General features: G+C 32.8%; 1 protein-coding gene across 1 annotated transcript in view; it reads right to left on the bottom strand.

The window, feature by feature from the left end:
* Positions 1 to 7,567, bottom strand: part of LOC117170821 (arylphorin-like) — a 25,373-nt gene extending 17,806 nt beyond the window's left edge. Inside the window, exon 1 of the mRNA XM_033357863.1 lies at positions 7,442 to 7,567. Coding sequence (XP_033213754.1) covers positions 7,442 to 7,567 — 126 coding nt within the window. The remainder of the gene's footprint in view (positions 1 to 7,441) is intronic.
* Between the last annotated feature and the right edge of the window lie 13,535 nt (positions 7,568 to 21,102).

The raw sequence follows: 21,102 nt of genomic DNA, 5'->3' as shown, positions 1-21,102 counted from the left end.
GTAACGCAGGTGTTAAATCCTCAACAGTGATTTGCAATATAATGTTGAGAGCATGGATTCAATCGTCTTCAAATGCGCTCATATGCGCCATAAATATTTTTAAAAAAATTTTTAATTGCTCTAGAAATGGAGCTAACAAAATTTTACGAAGTGATCACCAACAAAATAAAAAGTTTGCACTTCGCATTGATAAAGTGACTTTCCTATGGGGTATCGAATGCGATCATACGCCGCTTGTTACGATCTACTATCCAAAGATATCTCCAAATAACCTAAATTGCAATATCTAAATTTATAATGGTCTTTTCGGACAGGATTTCGAATGCGCTCATATGCGCCACTTTCAAAATTAACAAAAAACTATAATTAACTCCCTCATTACCAATTGTTACTGATCCATCACCCGTGGATATTTCCAAATAACCTAAATTGCACTATACAATTTTATGAGGGGCTTTTCGCTTAGGGTTTCAAATATTTTTATTATTTTTTTAGAGATATCATTAGACAGTTGATCGTAGCAAGTGGTAATAAGGGGGTTGATTATGGTTTTTTGTTAATCTTGAAAGTTGCGCACATGAGATCATTTGAAACCCTATCCAAAGAGACATTTATACATTTTTCTATTGTAATTTAGGTTATTTGGAGATATCATCGGTTGTTGGATCGGTAACAAATGTTAATGAGGGGATTGGTTATGGTTTTTTGTTAATTTCGAAAGTGGCGCTTATTGTTGCATTTGATATCCTATATGAAAAGATCTTTATAAATTTTTATATTTTAATTCAAGTAATTTGTAGATATCATCGGGTATAGGATTGGTAGCAAGTCGTAATGAAGGAGTTCATTATGGTTTTTTGTTAATTTGGAAAGTGGCGCATATGAGCACGTTTGAAATCCTGTACGAAAAGATCATTATAAATTTTTATATTCCAATTAAAGTTATTCGGAGATATCATCGGATAGCGCATCGTAACAAGTGTTAATGAGGGGGTTGATTATTGTTTTTGTCCATTTCGAAATAGGCGCATAAGAGCGATTTTAAGTCCTATCTGAAGAGATCATTATACATTTTTATATTGCAATTTAAGTTATTTGAAGATATCATCAAGATATCATTGTAAAAAATTGCAAGACGCATATGAGCGCATTTTAAGACGAATGAATCCATGTCCTCAACATTATATTGCACATCACTGTTGAGGATTTAACACCTGCATTACACTGCCCCTTCCAAAATATGATATCTTTGTTAATTAGCTAGCGCAACATTTTTTTAGTGGTGGCGCATATGACCGCATATGAAGATCTTCAAGATCATGTGATTTAAATTTTGATTTTTCAAATGGGGGGATAGTGTGACGACAGCCCCCCCCCCCACGTAACACCTGATATAACTCCTACAGTTTTGTGGCGCAAATTTTTTTATCGGTGGCATATTTGAGCGCATTTGGGGCGCAATTCAGTGGGCTATAGAAAACCCGAAAATTAAGGGGGGGGGGGGGCTGGTGTAACTGACCGAATGTAATAGTTACATTTCCACCTAAAACAAAATTCAGAAAAAAAATCAATTTTCAACCTAAGAGAGAAAGTTTGAACTAAAGTTATGAATGTTTAACACTTTTTTTTACAAAGTGATTCAACCCTTATCTAAGTAATTGCGATGAAAACATTGCGACATAAAAATAAATTCCCTAATTTTTGTTATTTGCTTTACTTAATTTAATGTGTTGTTTTAATTTCAACTTATACAGAAGCTATTTTAAAAGCCTTGTTTCACTTTCAAGAGTTAATGCTATAATGAGCGTGACTTGTTTTACAAGATCGGGTAAGCAAGATTGTAGTGAGTAACTAGAAGGGGTATCAAATTTATGATAAATAATTTAAGGATAACAAGAACAGAATAATTTGTTATATTATAGAAACTGATTGCGTTAATGTTGCAATAAAATACTCAATTGTATTTACATAGTTACCTTCAGAAACAAAGGACGAGAAATGAGGTGCTTCAGAATTTATTGATTTTCCACTAATTAAATAACTTTAGTAGGAAACGTAAAGTGTTGAAAGCAGGATTCGAGAAAAGTCGGTCAAGCATATTTATGCTAAAACTGTAACAGGTACATTTAAGGCTTGTGACTCAACAAAACACGCACTGTGGTATCCTAGGAATGCATAATACTCGTAATAATAAAATAAATAAAATATAAACAGGATGTACCTTTATGTTATGCTTATAACTAGCTAACTAACTAAAAACAAAAAGAAATTTTTAGTAATTTTCCAACTACTAAATATTTTTCAGTCATCAAAATTAAAAAATTAAATCTTTCATACCGGGAAAAATATTTAATTTAAATATTCAATTCTAAACAACAAAATGAAAGCTTTCTAAACATTAGAAGTTTTCTGAATTTTAAGTATTTCAGGTAAAAAATCTTTAATTCGTCAAATTATTAAACGATTTTATCAGACCTTCTTCAAATTAAGAGTTCTTTCTTCTTTTTTGAATACTAATGTAAAATTCTTGCAGACTGCCCTGAAAGAGCCGTTTTACCCATTAAAAAAACAATTTTCAGGGATTTGGACGGATATTACGTAATTTAAAGAATTGGAAGTAGTTTTGACAGATTTCAAAGAAATTTTGTAAAATTTTAAAGAATTTTAATTATTTTAAAGAATTTGTAAAGCTTCTAAGGGTCGAACCCACCAACCTCGGTTAAAAATGTAATCATCGGTTAAAGCTAGTTACACGTTCCACCACTTTTTAACAGCCGGTTAACTCGCATTAACCACCGCTTAATCCAACCGGTCAAAATTGGTTGGTTAGGGCGATTTAATCGTCTTTTAACCTAAAAACGGCAGTGTCATTGTGAAATATGAAGTTTTTGGAAGAAATTCTGAGGTCGACTGATGTGGAAGCGGAATAAGACATTTTTGAATTTATCCGCAGAAAAGCGCGAATTTTCAAAGAAAGAGTGAATTATTTTGATAATTTCGACGACGTTGATTTTCAAACGACTTTTCGTTTAAGAAAAGCTTGTGTAAATGATTTGGTGAATCAAATCGAAGGAGCATTAGAAAGAAAATTAGGTGATCCCACTTTATTTTTTTCCATCTTATCTCAGATGGCACGAATAAAACAGAAATATAACACGAACAAAAAACACATACAAATTCAGTTTTTTTGGGTTGGCGTGGACACGAGCGTGGAGTGAATCTCATTTGGATTTGGCGCGCACGGCCATATTGCTTTGCTTTTCACTCGACCGACAAGTAGCCAATCACGCGAATGGTTAAAAATCAAACAGGAGTTATTTCGAAACGACTATCTGGTTAGATAACCGGGACCTCCAAAAACGTGGCGGAACGCGCGACAGGGTAATGGACGCTTAACTATGGCATTATATTTAACTCGTTCTCAGTTAACCAATGATTCAACTGAGGTTGGTGGAACCGGCCCTAAGTATTTTAAAAGAGATCTTAAACATTTTAAGACAGTTCAACGAATTTCTTGACCTTCATATAATGTCAAAGATTTGAAAGGAATTTATGGGATTGCAAGTGATTTTTAAAGGATTACAATAGATATGAAAAATATCGAAGCATTTTGTAATGTTTCTATAACTTGCAAAGAATTTCATAAGAATAAGGGATTTTATAGGAGTTCGAAGATCTGAAGATAACTTCAAATATTTCGTTTAAAGAATGTCCTTAAATTTTAAAATATTTGGAAGTATTTCCAAATATTTCAAAGTTTTTCAAATATTTCAAAGAATTTCACCAGATTTTAAATGTTTTCAATGAGGTATTTGATCGATTTCCTATATTCTCAAGGGACTTGTAATGAATTCAACTATTTCAAATAATGATTAGTAGTTATAAAGGTATTATTCAGGTATTTCTGAAGATTTAAAAATAGTATTTTCTAAGATTCCAAGAATTTAAATAATTTGAAGGGATTTAAAAGAATTTAATAAGGGTTTAAAGAATTTTCAAATATTTTGAAAGATTTGATAGGAACTATAGGGTTTAAGGATATTTTAGAGATCCCAAGACATTTTAATATAATTCAATGGCAGTGTATACTCTGCTGGTACATTATCACGCTTGATTAAATTTATGTCATCTTTTATTACATTTTAATTGCACTATTCCATTATTATTTATTGCTGGTACCGCTAGGGAAATTTATGCCGATACGGCCAATCTATCCCCTCCGTGTTTTGATGTATACCTAAATATCTATTCACAAGAAGTGAGGGATTCTGAAGTTGTGAAGAGAATCTAGGGTATTTTGAACCGGTCTTTAAGAATTTATTCACAAGAATTTAAGGATTTTCAATTATTTCAAAGTTTTAAAAAGAGTTTCAAACATGTCAAGGTTTGAATATAACTTGACTTATCACTCGCGCAATGCAGTCCTTCCGAGGTGAGAGTCGCAACCGTCTATAGCCGTGCCCCCTAAGAAACAGCAGTTCTAGGAAGGTCGAAAATGGGGGAACCGAATTCGAGAGTTTGGTGTATTTCAAATAATTTCTAGGAATTTCCAACAATTTAATAATTTTAAGGGAGTTAAGAGAATTTGATGTAGTTTTAAGAATTTTTTTAAAATTTTGGAAGATTTTGAAAGATTTTAAAGGACCTATAGGGTTTAAAAATATTGTAAATGTTTTTGAAGAGATTCCAAGGAATTTTTAAACTTAAAGAATTTGAAGGGATTTCAGAAAATTAAAAAAATTTTAGGTTATTTAACTAATTCCAAGAAATTTTCAACATCTTAATAAACATTCAGGGTATTGCAGAATATTTCCTATTTTTAAGAATTTACAAAATATTTTGTACAGTTTAAAAGACTTTTCTGGAATGTTTGAAGATTTAGAAGAATTTTTTCAGACCTATAGGTTTTGGAGATGGGTTAAAATATCTCAAGTGTGCCACTTTAAAATCGATAGTTCCATTTTCAATCAATGTATACAGTTCTCGATTCGTTTTTATATCGAAATAACTCCCATGAAATATTTTTGTAAAACATTTTGTTTTTTAAAAGTTATTAACAATTAAAGTTCTGGATCTTTTTTTTCAAAAACAGATTGCTCGCGAACGGTTCATCGAAATTCAATAATTGAGTTATGCTAATTTTTGCTACGAAGTATACTTTACGCTAAAAAATTGATCGGCAGTAAAAAACAATTTTTTATTGTTTAAAAAATCGTTTGTTTTGAACAATTGAAAATTGATTGAACTTCTTGGCCTGTGAAAGAATTCTTTCATATTCCAATAGATTCTACAATCTCTTCTGGAAATTTTGGTGAAAAAAAAGTTTGTATTTTGCAGTAGTTCAAAAGTTATTGATTTTTTGTGACCGCGCTCCGATCTCCAGCGCTGGTAGAGCACGTTCATACGCGATGGTTTAATCTTCTACAAAGTAGAGTGAAATTTTCTACCAAGAAGAATTATTTCCTTCAAAAAAAGTATTTTTTTAACAATTCGATTGAAATACTCAACCTAGTAGTTGAATTGTAAACCAAAAAAGATAAATTTTCAATTTAAACTTTGATGAAGATTAAACTATTTTATTATAAAAATTAGTTTTTGTGTTAAAGCTTCATTAGTTCACTTAAAAATTCATCTTTTTGTTCGAAAAATTAATTTTTTAGTTAAGAATTTAAAAAAATTTTTTGTTTAAAAACTAATCTTTTCTATAATAATTTGAGTATTCAATTTTCGGTGTGAAAATTCACATGTTTTGATTGAAAATTCAACTACTTGATTGAATACTTAACCACTCTCTTAAAAACAGTACGAGTATTTTTGGTTGGAAATTAATTTTTTTGGTTGAAAATTTATTCAGACTTAATTCAAAATTTAATCACCTTAATCTTTTTCAGTAGATAATTAATCTTCTTGGTTAAAAATTCATCTTTTTGTTAAAAAAATAACTATACTTGGTAGAAAGTTAAACCACTTGTTTAAAAAATCATTTTTTCATGAACATTTATCATTTTAGTTGAAAATTCGATTGTTATTGTACTTAATATGATACCCACAAGAATTTTATTCAAAATAATTTATTAAAAAATTGTTCCCCTAATTCTTGGCTTAAAGTTGATCCACTTGATTAAAAAATTCTTTTCTTCATGCTTCATTCTTTTAATTGGAAATTCATCTATTTTGTAGAAAAGTGAACTATTTTGATAATATTATTATTTTTTAAAATTAATCTTTCCAACTGAAAACTTAACTATTCAACTTTTGGTTGAAAATTAATTTTTTTTTTTAAATTGAGAATGGATCTGCTTTGTTGAAAATTCATCTATTTTGTGGAAAAGTGAACTATTTTGATAATTTTATTATTTTCTTAAATTAACATTTTTAACTGAAAACTTAACCATTCAACTTTTGGTAGAAAATCATTTTTTTAACTTGATAATGGATCTATTTTATTGAAAATTCATCTTCTTGATTAAAAAATTAACTATACCCGGTAGAAAGTTGAACTACTTGATTAAAAATGGATTTTTTCATGAAAATTTATCATTTCAGTTGAAAATTCGTGTCATATTGTACTCAATATGATACAAGTGCGCGTCGGAACGTGCTCGACTAGCGCTGGAGTTCGGAGCGCGGTCACAAAAAAAATCAATAACTTTTAAACTACTGCAAAATACGAACTTTTTTAAAATTAAAATTTGCTATGGATTTAAAAGTGACATGCTTAAATATTTTGACCTAGATATTAATGGGTATCAAATGTCCACTTTTTGAGACCTTCTGAACCCGAAAAGCAGGTTTTCGCGAATGTGTCTGTGTGTTCATCTGCCTGTAGATTTTTAGTCTTTTGGTACGATAACTGTTAAAAAATTTACAGATTCGAGTGGCATTGGGCATAGTCTTTTAATGTATTAAATTGAAGGTCCAGTTTGTTAGCCAGAAATTTTAGATAAAAATCCAACAAGTTCAAGCATTTCCAAAATTTCTTAGACACCTTTTTTCACATTTAAAAATTCTATAGACGGATATTAGCAGCGCTAAAAAGGCAAACAATTTCTTCTTTTGACGTTTTGTTATATAAAAATAATTAACGGAGTTATAGGATTTAAAAAATTCCAAAAAACAAACAAAATTGAAGATTTTAAATAAAAAAACGCAGGATATGAAAAAAGTCGTAGTAAGAAAAACGTTGCATTTTGAACACTTTGACAAGATTATAAAAATTTTTTCAGAAAATTTAAAATGCAAATTTTGATCACACAAAAAATAATTAACAATCAAGCATTCTATTTTTAGTTACAATAAAATTAGATGCGTATAACAGACGGAGGTCGGGCGTGGTTCTTACATATATAAAGTCTAAGAATTTAGTGGGGGAAGGTTCAGAGTTTCCCTTCTAACAACCCCGTTTCTGGACAAAATTTTGTCCTCGAAATGATATTATTACTTTTCTTCCTTTTATAAGAGTTTGACGAGCATCTTCTAAAGGAGGTTGAACTTCAGCAGTGCAGGTTATAACATGAGGTTGGTTTTCATTTCTATTCTTGATGCAAATATTTTCTTGGGTAAACATGTAGTGATGTAATAAAATAATCCGCATCCATTTAATGAATAAATAGTCGCAAAAGTTATTGTTATGTAACCTAAATAATGTAGCCACTCTATACTTCTTTCTTTCCAAGTTTTAAGACTTCTATGAGTGGCATCTGCATTAACCTAGATTTTAAATTATCTAAATCTTGTTCGCTGTTTTCTATATCATAAGTTACATTGATAATAATTGTTTTTGGCATTTCTAGATTCCTAGGTAAATCACAAGTATTTGTATCAGTGATACGTAAATTAGGTTGATTCCTCTTAATAATTAAATATTCATCAATATTTTTACTTTTGTCTATTGCTTTTTGTTCTATTGGCACATAACTGTCTTTGTAAGTTATTATTAAATCATGGCCAGGGATTAAGGAAAGGTGTACTTTATTGAATTTAGTTGGCATTGGAATTATTCTTTGCAAGGATCCCTCTTCGTTTTCTAAAACTGGAATATCAATTGCAGAAGTAAATAATCCTTGAATCAAGGCTACATTAACGGAACTGATTTCGATTATATGTTGGTAATTTTCCTCGGCCTTATCGAAGTGATATCTTGTTATGTGATAAGTTTCAAATTCTCCTATCATTTCTCTCATAATCTTAGGTGTAAGTAATTGAGGGTGCACGATTCCATGCTTTCCATCGTTAATAGCATTAATAGCTGTGTCAACATCTTCATTTCATCTATGAAAAGGGCGGCTAGAATCAATTTGGCATTAACAAAATTATCTTTAGTATTCGAGTTTACTATTTGACTTAATTTCTTAGCTGATTCGTTTTCTCATCCTAATTTATCATGCAATATTTTATAATCCATTGAGGAGGTGTCTAGTATAAAGTTAACGATTTTAGTATGGTTAGACAATATTGTGGCGATGTTTTTGTTGTCAGTGTATATTTTGTCAAATTCTAAGTTTATTTGACTAAGATCAGATTTAGTAAGGGTACCAAAAAGTGTTTTGGAAATATCTCCGACAATGTTCTCAAGTCATCTCTTTTGTCTTTTGCTTCCTAATAATTTATGGAGAATAGAGATTTTAGAGGTCAGTCTGTTGTATCGTCCTTTTATTAGTCTTAACTCGTCTTTTAGAGTACAGTTGGTTCCGCAAGCTCGTTCATCTAATGATATAGTTTGATCCAAGGCTGTTAGTCTTTGTTCGGTTGTTGTAAAATTTATCCAGACAATCAATCTCCATTTTTTATAAAAAAGGTGGACTTTATTTAATTCTTCTATGTAGATATTCCCATTAAGTTCTTGTATCATGTAGTTCTTGTATCAGTAGTTCGATGTGAAGTCGTATCGTTTTACCTTCAAATTTAATTATTAAATTATTATTTGTAGTAATTTCTGTAATAACGCCTGACTCTTTCCAGCTCGAGTTTTTCTCCTGCTCAAGTTCTATTTTTTCCCTTTTCCTAAGAATTTTGTCATGTCGGTTTTTCCATTTTTTCACTAATTCAGAGTAAGTTAGGGTTGGAGATCTGGGTATAGCCGAAGGGATGTTGGGATTTTTTCCAAAGATCATCTCGAATAGCGAAAGACCAGTAGTAGCATTTTTCATTGTATTAATAACAAAGTTAATAAACTTTAAGTTCTCGTTCCATTGCTTATTACTATCTTCCATCGATGTTTTGATTGATGAGATTTTTAAATGTTGAGTGCATTCTTTCTATATTGCCATTTGCTTGCGGATGGAAGGAAGTTGTTTTCACATGCCTAATTCCTAAAGCCATTTTGTCATTAGGTTGTTTTGGTGTGTCTGGAATAATAGCTTTGGTTTGATTAGTGAGTATAGTTGTTTTTTGGAGTTGACAAATAGGACAGGCTTTTACTTCTTTTTATATCTTCATCCATACCTTTCCATTCACCTATTTCTCGTTCTCGTTAAATTATGTTCTTTTCACCAAGATGATTAGCATGAGCTTCTTTAATAATTTTTTTCTTGCTTTTCTTTGGTGAGTTCTCTAGTTTTATTAAAACAGATATGAAATCCAATATCTGGGTAGTGATTGGACAAATACTGGATCATTTCCAAAAGAATTTCTTTTTCTAAAGGTATGTAGGTAAGGTCACTAAAAATTAACCTTACTATAGTTAATTTTTTTTAAATTTTTCTATCAACCATCCCAGTGGGCACACAAGTCCTAAACTTGTCATATATACGTCTTTTGGCGGACGTCCTAAGGATGTCCTGAGGACCTTTTAAAGACATGAAAAGATCCAAAGGATGTCTTAAAGACGTTAAAGCATATGAGATACAGGTACATTCTAAGGACGTCTTTAGGACGTCCCGGTGCCTACTGGGATCCTATAGAACGCAACCAATCCTCTTCATTATACTCAGGTATATTTGATTTTGGTATTTGTTTCCATAACTTACCTTCAACATTTGGTTTTATTTTTACTCTATCGTTTGTCACAAGGTTTTCTTTCCATTCACAAAATTTTTCAAAAAATTGATTTTCTTTTGCTGGATTTCCAGTTTTTTGGGGTTTCCCATATTGTTCTTGTTCTCCTTCAACTTCTAATGAAGGTTCTCTCATTCTTCTGTGCGGTCACTTAATTCTATTTTCTTCTGCTAATATTACGTCGTCCATAATTACTGGTTTTCTTGAAACTGGTGTATCGAAATCATGATTTCCAGAATTTGTTGGTACTGGCGTATTTAAATCAAGATTTTCAGAGATATCAAACACCTTAATGTCTAGGAGTTCTTCTTCTATTGTTTATAAGTCAATATTTTTCAATGCTTTTTGAAGTAGGTCATTCTCGTGAATTGGGAATAGTCTCGATAAACAAACGGCGGCTTTATTTTCTTAGCCCTTAACATATTGTATTGTGTACTTATATTCTTTAAGACGTAATCTCCAACTAAGTAACCTAGAACTTGGGTCCTTTACATTATGCAACCAAACTAAGGCTTTATGGTCGGTTTGTATAATGAACTTTTTACCCAAAAGGTATTGTCGTAACCTTTTGCAAGCCTAAACGATCGCTAGTAATTCCTTTTAGGATATACTGTAGTTTTCTTCATCTTTATTGAGGGTTCTGGATATAAAAAAGCATGGGTGGTTGCCTTGAGAAAGTACGGCACCGAGAAATAAATTTGATGCGTCACTTGTAAATATAAAAGGTTCACTGACGTTAAGAAAGCGTAGAACGGGTGCACTACAGAGGAGTTCTTTGAGTTTATCAAAACTTTCTTGACATTTGGAGGTCCCATCAAGAATGGTTTCTTTTTGAGTCCAAGAAATGACTGTATTTGTTTAACTGTAGTAGGCGTTTTAAAGTTTTTTACACATGCGGCTTTTGCTGAATTGGGCTTCATTCCATCTTTTGTTATCACATGTTCTAGATATTCAAGTTCGGGTCTAAGATATTCGAATTTTAATGGTTCTAGGCGTAGTCTTAATTGTTTAATTCTTTTAAATACATTAATCAATTTTGTATTATGTTGTTCAATAGTTGTTCCAAACACTACAATATCATGCATATATACGAAGCATTTTTCACCTATTAGTCCTCTAAATGCACTATCCATCATTCGCTGGAACGTGGCTGGGGCAATTTTCAAGATAAGGGGCATTCGGTTATATTCAAAGTGTCCTCGATTTGTGGAGAATGTTGTGTATTTTTTGGATTTTACGTCCATTGGAATCTGGTGAAAACCTGCGCTCAAATCGAATGCTGAAAAGAATTTTGCTTGACCTAGTTGATCTAATATGTAATTAATTGTAGGCAGCGGATACGCATCTTGGTCGGTATCTTGATTAATTTTCTTATGGGCTTCTGGATGTTTATGTGATTTCAAGTTAACTATTTTCCCTGAATTTAAAGTTATTGTATGGTATGTTAACTTTGTACAGGGTGCAGGATCTCCACGTGATGCAATACTATGATTTTTCTAATTTTTTCTTTAATTCCTTTTTCAATGTGTGATCATCTGGAGTTTTTTAGCAATTCAGAAATTCGACTCACTGGGTATGTTGCGTTAATGCTCTCGCTCCCTCCTTCAAATTGAATCTCGTCTCTAGATTTAATGGACATAATTTTTTCGCAAATAATATTGGAAGGGATTTGAATGGGTTTTTTACTGTATTTAAAAACAGGTATAATAATTTATTTATTTTTTATTCGGTAAATTCCATCGAGTATGCCCTTTTCATTTTGTATCCAAATATCATGGTTTGTTCATTCGATTTAATTCTACAAATTGTACTTGAGTTCTGTAAAATTTATTCTCCGTCGCCGTGAAGGGATAATTTTTTTATTTTCCAAGAATAAATACTTTGGAGCAATGGCATATCTTTTGTACATTTTAAAGAAGGGTAAGCATATTATTCCTTCTTCTGGAAGGGGAAAGTCATCATCTACGATGTAAAAAGGATGGTTTTTTTCTAAGTAGGTAATATAGGTTGCTTGTGTTGATAGGTGTTCGTCTTTACCCATTAAAAACTTTTTTCTGAGTTCTATTCTTTGGGAATTTACTGGCACATGAGAACTTTTTATTATATTTATTGAAGCTCCTGAATCTACAAGTAGTTTATATTGTTCTGCGTCTCTATGTCTCCCGACGATGTATTGTAATCGCCATTGATTGCAGAGATTCGGCTGAATTCTCGTATTCTAGTTGCTCGTTCTCTTCCTCTGGAGTTATGTCTTCAGAGTTTAAGTAATTTTCCTGGTTGTCTTGTAATTTGTTTATTCTGTTGGGTAGACGATTCTGTCCGTAAGGAATTGGAAAATCTGTATTTTGTTTTTGTCCGCATTGATTTGACATATGTCCTATTTTGTTACATTTATAACACCTCATTTCCGCTCTAGTGGATAGTGGCATGAAATGATTAGGTACTTCAGTTATGGTGTTGGGTGTATTCGTGGAGTCGGGCGAAATGTTGTTTTGGAAACAGGTGGTAAGATTGATGTTCGAGCTGGTTGTGCTTCGCGTAGCCATATTTCGGTTTCTATGGCTTGGTTCTGAGCCTCTATTAGACTGGTGGGGTTCTGTGCTTTTAATTGAAGGCCAATTTCCCTTTTTAAGTTTAATAGGTAACGTTTAAGGCATTCCTTGTCTTCAATATTTAAGGCAATTTTTCTTTCAATAATAGACGAATGCTCGCTTTGCATTTCATATTTTAATTCGTTTAATATTTGTTTAAATCTTAAACTGAAATTTTGTACTAATTCGGTCGGTCCTTGTTTACAATTTTCTAATTTAGATCTGAGTGGTGAAACTGAAGTTATTTGTGAAAGCTTTTGAAGTAGTGCATCAAACAAGTCATCGTAAGTCTTTATACTAGTATATCTTGTGGCCCTTTCCGCATTATCTTATATTTTTTTCGCTATTACAAAATCTAGTAGTAGGTCTTCTTGAGTGCACCTTTTTTTAGCTTTTTTAATGGAACTTATCAAATCCTCCACGCTCATGTCGTCATGATCAGTAATTTCTTTGATGGTCCTAATTATACCTTTAGCAGGGATCCGGTTCGGTTATTTTTTGATTCTAGGTTACGAGTTACTACATTTTTATTTTCAGACATCCGCTGTTTTGATTTTTCTTCTCTTCACGGTATCAATTCGTAATCCTCATCTAAATCATCCGTTAATTCAGGGCCTATATCCGTTTCTATTTCCCCTTTTGAACCTGCTAGTGGAGCTAACATTTGAACTTCTGACATCGCGCCAGTTCCCATCTGAGGAGGTGCTTAAGGAACGGGATTGGGGTTTGAGTTTTCACTTGACATACTTGCTGTTAGGTAAGGGAAAAGAATCTCGTTTATTAATGATTCTCTACTTGATTTTGTCTTGCCGGTAAGGCAATGAGTCTCGTTATCTCGATATTTATGAAAAGCCAGTTTGTTAACTTATAAAAAAATAAGAAATCTTCAACATAATTTTGTTCTCAGGTTGTCTACTAGGATTGTTTAAATAAATAATAATATTTAAGCAAGATTTGAACAAATTCTACTGTTTTTTAGACGATGCCTAAATTCTCGTTGTTTTTCGTAACATTGTTCGGGTTTAAGCCTTGGTTTCTTGGAATCGTGCTACAACAATGCCAAGAAATTCCAGGTAGGTGTTTTTGTTTATTGACGGACACAGAGGCCAGGGAGCACCATTAGCGTGTGTACGGACGTGAGCCTGAAGTTTAATAGTATTTGGGCGCAAAATTGATGATTTTAGTAATAAAATTTGCCTTCAAATAACTTTAAACTGTACAATAAATCTGACACTTCTTATTTTCTGGAGAATCTCTACTTACAATTGATTTGCAATTTTTTCTTCTCCTCTTTTACTGGTGGGACTCCTTGAATCTTCTATCTTCTCGTTACGCTACGCTGAGACCGTGGAATCGGCGAGTTGATGATGCGTTGTTGTCCCTTGCTTCTTCTTCTGGGAGTTGCTCCCTGAGTATTTACCGTCCTCTGACGTTCCCAATTGCAAAAATTTTGCTTTTTCTTTTTTTGAGTTGATAAAGACTGATTTTTCGTAGTATAGGGCTACTATAAATCCACCCTAATAGATTCAATCTTTCATTAACTTTGTTGACGAATCACACATAGGTTGGTCCGGAGTCTGTTCAGAATTTCGTAAAATTCTCGCTAACAATTTCCAGATGATCAGCTGTTTATAACTTAATTAATATCTCCGCAGAGATTTGATGTCGATAAGCTGATCCTGGCAGGATCGCCAGAAATATTACGCGTGAAAAGGTCATGGATACTTTTTAAAAATAAGGTGAAATTAATGACCTCGATTTGACTGTTCTTTATTGATAAATTTAGTTACAATCAAATTAGATGCGTTTAACTGACTGAGGTCGGGCGTGGTTCACACACACACACACACACACACACACACACACACACACACACACACACACACACACACACACACACACACACACACACACACACACACACACACACACACACACACACACACACACACACACAAAATTTGAACCTTCAACTTTTGCTTAGTTGATCTTTTCGTAGCTTGTTTCGTTCGTCTAAAAATTCATTTCCTTACATTTTTATGTTTTTCTTTCGAATAAAACAAAAACTACGTGTTCTATCAAAAAGTGCATCATAACAAATTTTTATTACATTGTTGTGTTACAAGGGAGACTCTGAACCTTCCCCCACTAAATTCCTATAATGCACTTTTTGATAGAACACGTAGTTTTTGTTTTATTCGTAAGAAAAACATTAAAAATGTAAGAAAATGAATTTTTGTACAAACGAAACAAGCCACAAAAAGATCAACTAGCAAAAGTTGTAGGTCCGTCACTTAGCGCCGTCACCTACGCAAACTCACTACAAATTATTATAATAAGATGATTGATTAGGGGAGATTTTTTTTCCTTTTTTTTCTCTCTGACGACATATATTCCCTTTCCCAAAAAACTATCCCTGAGTCTTATAAACCTACCCCTCGTGTTTAAAAACGTTTTAAAACTGGGAAAACCACCTTGAACAATGTAAACACGATTTAGAGCTCCAAATGAATTAATTGACATTTGAAAGTTTCATCCTCATTATAATCTTCCCCAAAGACTACACTTCTACGTGATAGTATGCAGCAGAACTTACATATGTATGTAAAAAGCATAAAAATAATAAAATTTACAAAACACTGTTAGTCGATTACTTTTTGCTGTATTTTGTGCTCTCCGACAGTGTTTTCTAAATTTTATTATTTTGTATGCTTTTTACATGCAAATGTAAGTTCCGCTGCATAAATTGGCGTGGAAGGGTGGGTTTTCGAGGAAATTATAATGCGGGACAAATTTTTAAATGTCAAGTAATTAATTTGGGGTACCAAATCATCTTTATATTGTTCAAGGTGATTTTTACAGTTGTAGAACGTTTTGAATTACGAGAGGGAGGTAGGAGGTAGTATTAGGAGTAGTTTTTGGGGAACGTGTTATTTGTCATCCGTGATCGAAAAAAGCAGAAAATATCGACTAGTAGTGTTTTTTAAGTTTTATTATTTTTTATGCTTTTTTCATACGTGTACATGTTCTACTACATACGTTCACGTAAAAAGGTTGTTTTTTGGGAAATTATAATGAGAAGGAAATTTTCAAGTGTCATGTAATTAATTTGGAGTTCTAAATCATTTTCACATTGTTCACGGTGGCTTTCCAACTTTTAAAACCTATTTGGTCACGAGGGGTAGGTATGTATGACTTGGGGGTAATTTTTGGGGAACGTATTATATGTCATAGGAGAGCAAAAAAAGAGCAAAAAATATCCACAAGCAGTGGTTTCTCAATTTTATTACTTTAAATCTTTTTTACGTACATATATGAACTCCGCTGCATACACTTGCGTGAAAGGGTGGTCTTTGGGAAAAATTATAATGAGAGGGAAATGCTCAAGTTTCAAGTAATTAATTTGGAGCTGTAAATCATGTTTACATTGTTGAAGGTGGTTTTCCCACTTTTAAAATTTTTTTTAACAAAGGTAAATTTGTACGACTTAAAGGTAGTTTTTGGTGTACTCATTATATTTCATCGGAGAGTAAAAAGGGCAAAAAAAAATATCAACTAACACTGTTTTGTAAGCTTTATTATTTTTTATGCTTTTTTGACACATATATGTTCCGCTGCATACGTTCACGTGGAAGGGTAGTTTTTTGGGAAAACTATAAAAGAGTTTAAAGAGCAAACAATTTTTCAATTTGGCTTGGTGGCGGCGCTAAGTCGACGGACCTAAAAGTTATTATTATTATTATACCATTAAGCCATTTCCGCTTCGGGGTAGGCGTGCTTCACTCGGTGGGGAAAGAAGTAATGTGGGGAAGGGACAGAGAATTTTCAGATTGATCCAGAATTCTCGTGTTATTTATGTAAATAACACGTTAGTTCCGCAACACTGCTCCGACACAGGTTCTAACCACTCTTTCCGCGGTCTACCTCTGGGCATGCTTCCATATACTTTACCTTGATACACTTGTTTCGTGAGTCGTTCATTTGGCATTCTCTCAACTTGCCTGAACCATCTTAACCGATTTCTTTCCTATGTGTTTACTAGCGTTTCTTCTGCACGACATTCTTTTGAAATCTCATGTCAATTGTGTTCATTTTACTCTTATCTTTTTCTTGATAAGTCCATGTCTTGTTACCGAATAGTACAGTCGATACAAATATAGAATTATGTATTGCCATTTTAGCTTTATTTGATATATTTTTGCTTCTAATAAGAGGACCTGCTCTACCAATAATCTTCTTACCTTCGTTTAAGCGCCTATCTAATTCCTCATATATCTTCCCGTCCCTAGTTTATAAGCTACCAAGGTATACGAATTTATCAACTTTTTGAATTCTCTCATCATTTAATAAAATATTGCATAGCATTTTCTCACTCTTTCCTTCGAACACCATAGTTTTTCTTTGCTTTAATGTTGAGGCCCATTCTCTTCTTTCTTGCATTTAATTTATTTAACATTCTTTGTAAGTGTTCGATTGACTCTGCATAACAACCTTATCACCTGCGAACGCCAACCTACTTAACCTTACTGTTTGAGATCCACACCCTCTTCGTCGAAAAGAGCCATTCTTGAACACTTGTCCATAAATAATATAAATAACCATGAAGACATAACGCATCCTTGTCTAACTCCTTGAATAATATCGAAACAGTCACTCAGTTTTTATAGCTTGTAGGATCCATCCATTGACTCCATACTCTTTCAGGACTTCCCAAAGTTTACTTTTATCTACCTTGACAAAAGCTTTGTCTAGGTCAACAAATGCACAGAAAACTTTTTTCCTACTCTCAAATTTTGTTCTGCAATTTGTCTTAAGCTAAATATTTGATTCGTATAAGACCTTCCTGGCATAAACCCACTTTGGACTTCCGAAATCTTTGCTTCTGTTATTTTCATTATCCTACGAATAAGTATTTTTGAGTATATTTTACTTACGGTATTTAATAAGAAAATCCTTCTATAATTATTGCACTCGCTTTTTTCTCCCTTTCTTTTGTATATTGGTACGATAGTCGCCTTCTTCCAATCGTCTGGGACGTCTCCCATCTTGAAACATAAATTTATCAATTCGCACATCTCCAAATTGTCTCCTAAAATAGTCTCTAAAAGCCTCTAGTATTCCGTCTGCATCATATACCATATTTCATAAATTTTGTACTTTTGTTTTCTTTCATTTTTTTATAAAGCAGTTTCTTGCTTCCATCAAAGTCGTTTTCTATTTTCATCTCTTCTTCTGCTCTAATTGTATCCTCACGTTCCTTGACTAATCGTTTGAGTATCCTGTTTTCGTGTCTATAATCATTTCTGCGTCTATTTCTTCCCTAATTGCTTAGACCTGCGATGTTCAAAGTTCTCTTGTACGCTTCTGTCTTTGCTTTTTGGGCAGCCTGAATTTCAGAATTCTACCACGCATCACCAGACATTCCTCCTGAAACTTCAGTGCAACACACACTTCGATCGTACATTTAACAATGATATCCCGTAACTTTGTCCAGGCGCCCTCTATATCTTTATTTTTTATACGGTCCTCCCATGTTGCCCTATCTATATTTCGATTATCTTATTTTGGAAATTTATTCGCACATCTGGTTTCTGTCACTTCTCAATTTTTATTAGCGTTTGTTTTGTTTCTTGGTTCTCTTTTTTCTCCATCTCCGACCTAAGTTAATTTTTGAGATCACAAGGTAATGATCAGTATTGCATTCAGGACCCCTTATGACTCTTGTATCTTTGACTAACTCTCCTAGTCTTTCATCCGCAGCAACAAAGTCAATTATACTGTGGCTATTTACTTTAGACCAGGTGTACGTGTGGATCAATTTATGCCTGAACCAAGTATTTGTAATAAACAGGCCCCTTTCCAAGCATAGACCAACTAAGTTATCTCCGTTATAGTTTTTTCTTTGATCCCCAAAATTACCTAGTACCCATTCTGTATCCTGATTTTGCATTCTAGTCCACAACAGTCTGGGAGATTCGAAATCATAACCTCTGAGATGCTGCTTTGCTCTTTCATTCAAAATCAGACCTACTCCTTGTTTACCATGTGATGCACAGTCTACTCCTGATCATATTTCAAATCCGCCTTTCAACACGCCGTTTTTTATGTATTTGGTTTAACATCCCTTTTTCTTTGTTTCAGACACACATAAAATGTCTAGTTTCTTCACGTCCATAGTTTCACGCAATTCTTTTACCTTGAGATCATTTACTCCCCTAGCATTCCCAACACCCAGTCTCCATTCGTCGCCTGAAACATGACCTTTAGATTTTCCGTGTGCATGCCTTTTGTCATTAAAAGTTCCAGTCCTTCCCGAGGCTATTTTGTAGTTTGTATTATTCATTGTTTAGATTATACGCCCAACTATCACCTTTATGCAATAAGTTTATTTTCTGAGTCGAAATCATGTCAAAGTTAAGTAGAAAATCGTCATATGGTGGAGATTGTAGTTATAACGTCAGTCCCACCAAACTTCAGTTAATCAGGGAGAGTTGGGAGAGGGGTGGGGCAGAACTGAAACATAAAAAAGAGCTAAGCATTTGTTACGCATAATTTTTTGACAGGATGCGTAGTTTTTGTTTTAACCGTAAGAAATAACATAAAACATAAAACATTGAAAAAAAGACCCGAAAAATAACTATAAATTTTTTTGTTATGATTTTTGTATTAAAAGTGTAGTTTCTGTTTTAATCGCAAAAAATGAAACAAAAATAAAAAAATTGAATTTGTGGATAAACGAAACAAGCGGTAAAAAATTAATGGTCAAATGTTGCTTAAAAACACTACAAATTTGTTATCAATCATTTTTTTATAGCACGCACAGTTTTTGTTTCAATCGTAAAAAATAACATTGACAACAAAGAAACTAAATGTTCAGAAAACAACACAAGGTACAAAAAAAAATGAATAAACTAAACTTATTCATTCTAGCAATGTAAAAATTTCTTATTGATCATATTTTGATAGGATGCGTAATAATGTTAAAAATAAATAAACTAAGTTTTGGGAAAAAACGAGACAAAGTGCAATAAACTCTTAATTACATAACTGGTTTTTTATAGAATGCCCACTTTTTTCATTATAAAAAAGAACAGTGTGTGACATTGGGACCATACGCGGCAGAAGTGAAATGTTTATAACCGTGCTCAATCTGTACAAAAAGAGTCCACTGCAATTTTTACGTGGAAAAATTAAGTAATTTTGAACTTTGTTAACTTACAAATTTGAGTTTTCCTAAAAATGTTAAAAAATTATATGTTTTCTAATTGGAACTTTCAAAATGATTAAAGAACCCAAACTTAAATCATTAAAAATTAAACTATTCCAAACGTTGTTCAGAATTAAAGAATTCTCAAATCAGATGCCTAAAACTAAGTGCTTAAAAATAAATAATTTTTAAGCTAAGAATCACGCTTTTTAGAATTTATTATTTAAAAAAAGAAACTGTCAAATGGACTAAAAACATAGGCACAATGTTTCTTTGATTTTTCGTAGTAAATAAGGACATGAAATATCTACTTAAAAGTATAATTTTTAAATTTACTTTCCGTTATTCAAGGATAAACTACTTAGGACTAGATTAGCATGTCGATTAGATTAAATCTAAAGAGTAGGACGTTAAATTACGGAGGAAACTTGATACGACACGTGCTTAGTTCACACCACTTGTGATATAATCGAAGTTTTAATGGAAATTATTTCGTAATCCAGACATCTAAGGAGTGATTTAAGTAATATGGGGAAAAAAGTTGAATTTCAATAAAAAAAGATTAATTTAAAAAAACAAAATAATAGTTGATATTTCAACCAAAAAGCGATTTTTAGTTTAAATTGATTAATTATTTTTCAACAAAAAATGTAATAGCTGATATTTCAAGCAAAATGATTTTATTTTTAAATACAAATGTTTATTCAACTGACAAACATGAATTTTCAACAAAATAGTTGAATGCTCACTCCAAATCGATAAATTTTTTCGTAGTGTCCTGTCGGAACCGACAAGGTTGCTTGTTGGCACCACCCCCCCTCCTAACCAGTTAACGATTTGGATGGGAGAGGCGGGAAGGCACTCCGGTGACTGGTTACACAAACAATGTTGGTCAAATCCCTACCCCTTACCAAAGTCTTGTGGGGGCTGGAAGAAAACCCCTGTGACTGGTCACAGAAATAATTTTATCAAATTCTTACTCCTTTTCAAAATCTATTGGGGGTGGCAAGAAAATCCCTGTGACTAGTCACAGAAATAATTTTGTCAAATTTTTATTCCTTTTCAAAGTCTATGGGGGCGGTAAGAAAACCTCTGTGTCTGGGCACAGAAATAATGTGGGTCAAATCCCTACGCCTTTCCAACCAATCATGGTGGTGGGAGGGAAACTCCTGTGACTGGTCACATAAATAATGTTGGTCAAATCCTTACCTCTTTCCAACGTACCGTAGGGACGTCAAGGAAAAGGGGCTTCCGTAAACTGTGAGGCCCAATTTTTGCCACTTTTTGACTCCCCCCTCCCCCAATGTG

This window comes from Belonocnema kinseyi, chromosome 4, assembly GCF_010883055.1.
Source record: "Belonocnema kinseyi isolate 2016_QV_RU_SX_M_011 chromosome 4, B_treatae_v1, whole genome shotgun sequence".
In the NCBI taxonomy this organism is placed as follows: Eukaryota; Metazoa; Arthropoda; class Insecta; order Hymenoptera; family Cynipidae; genus Belonocnema; species Belonocnema kinseyi.
The sequence above is the reverse complement of the archived record's forward strand: the minus strand, read 5'-3'. Positions and strand labels throughout refer to the sequence as shown.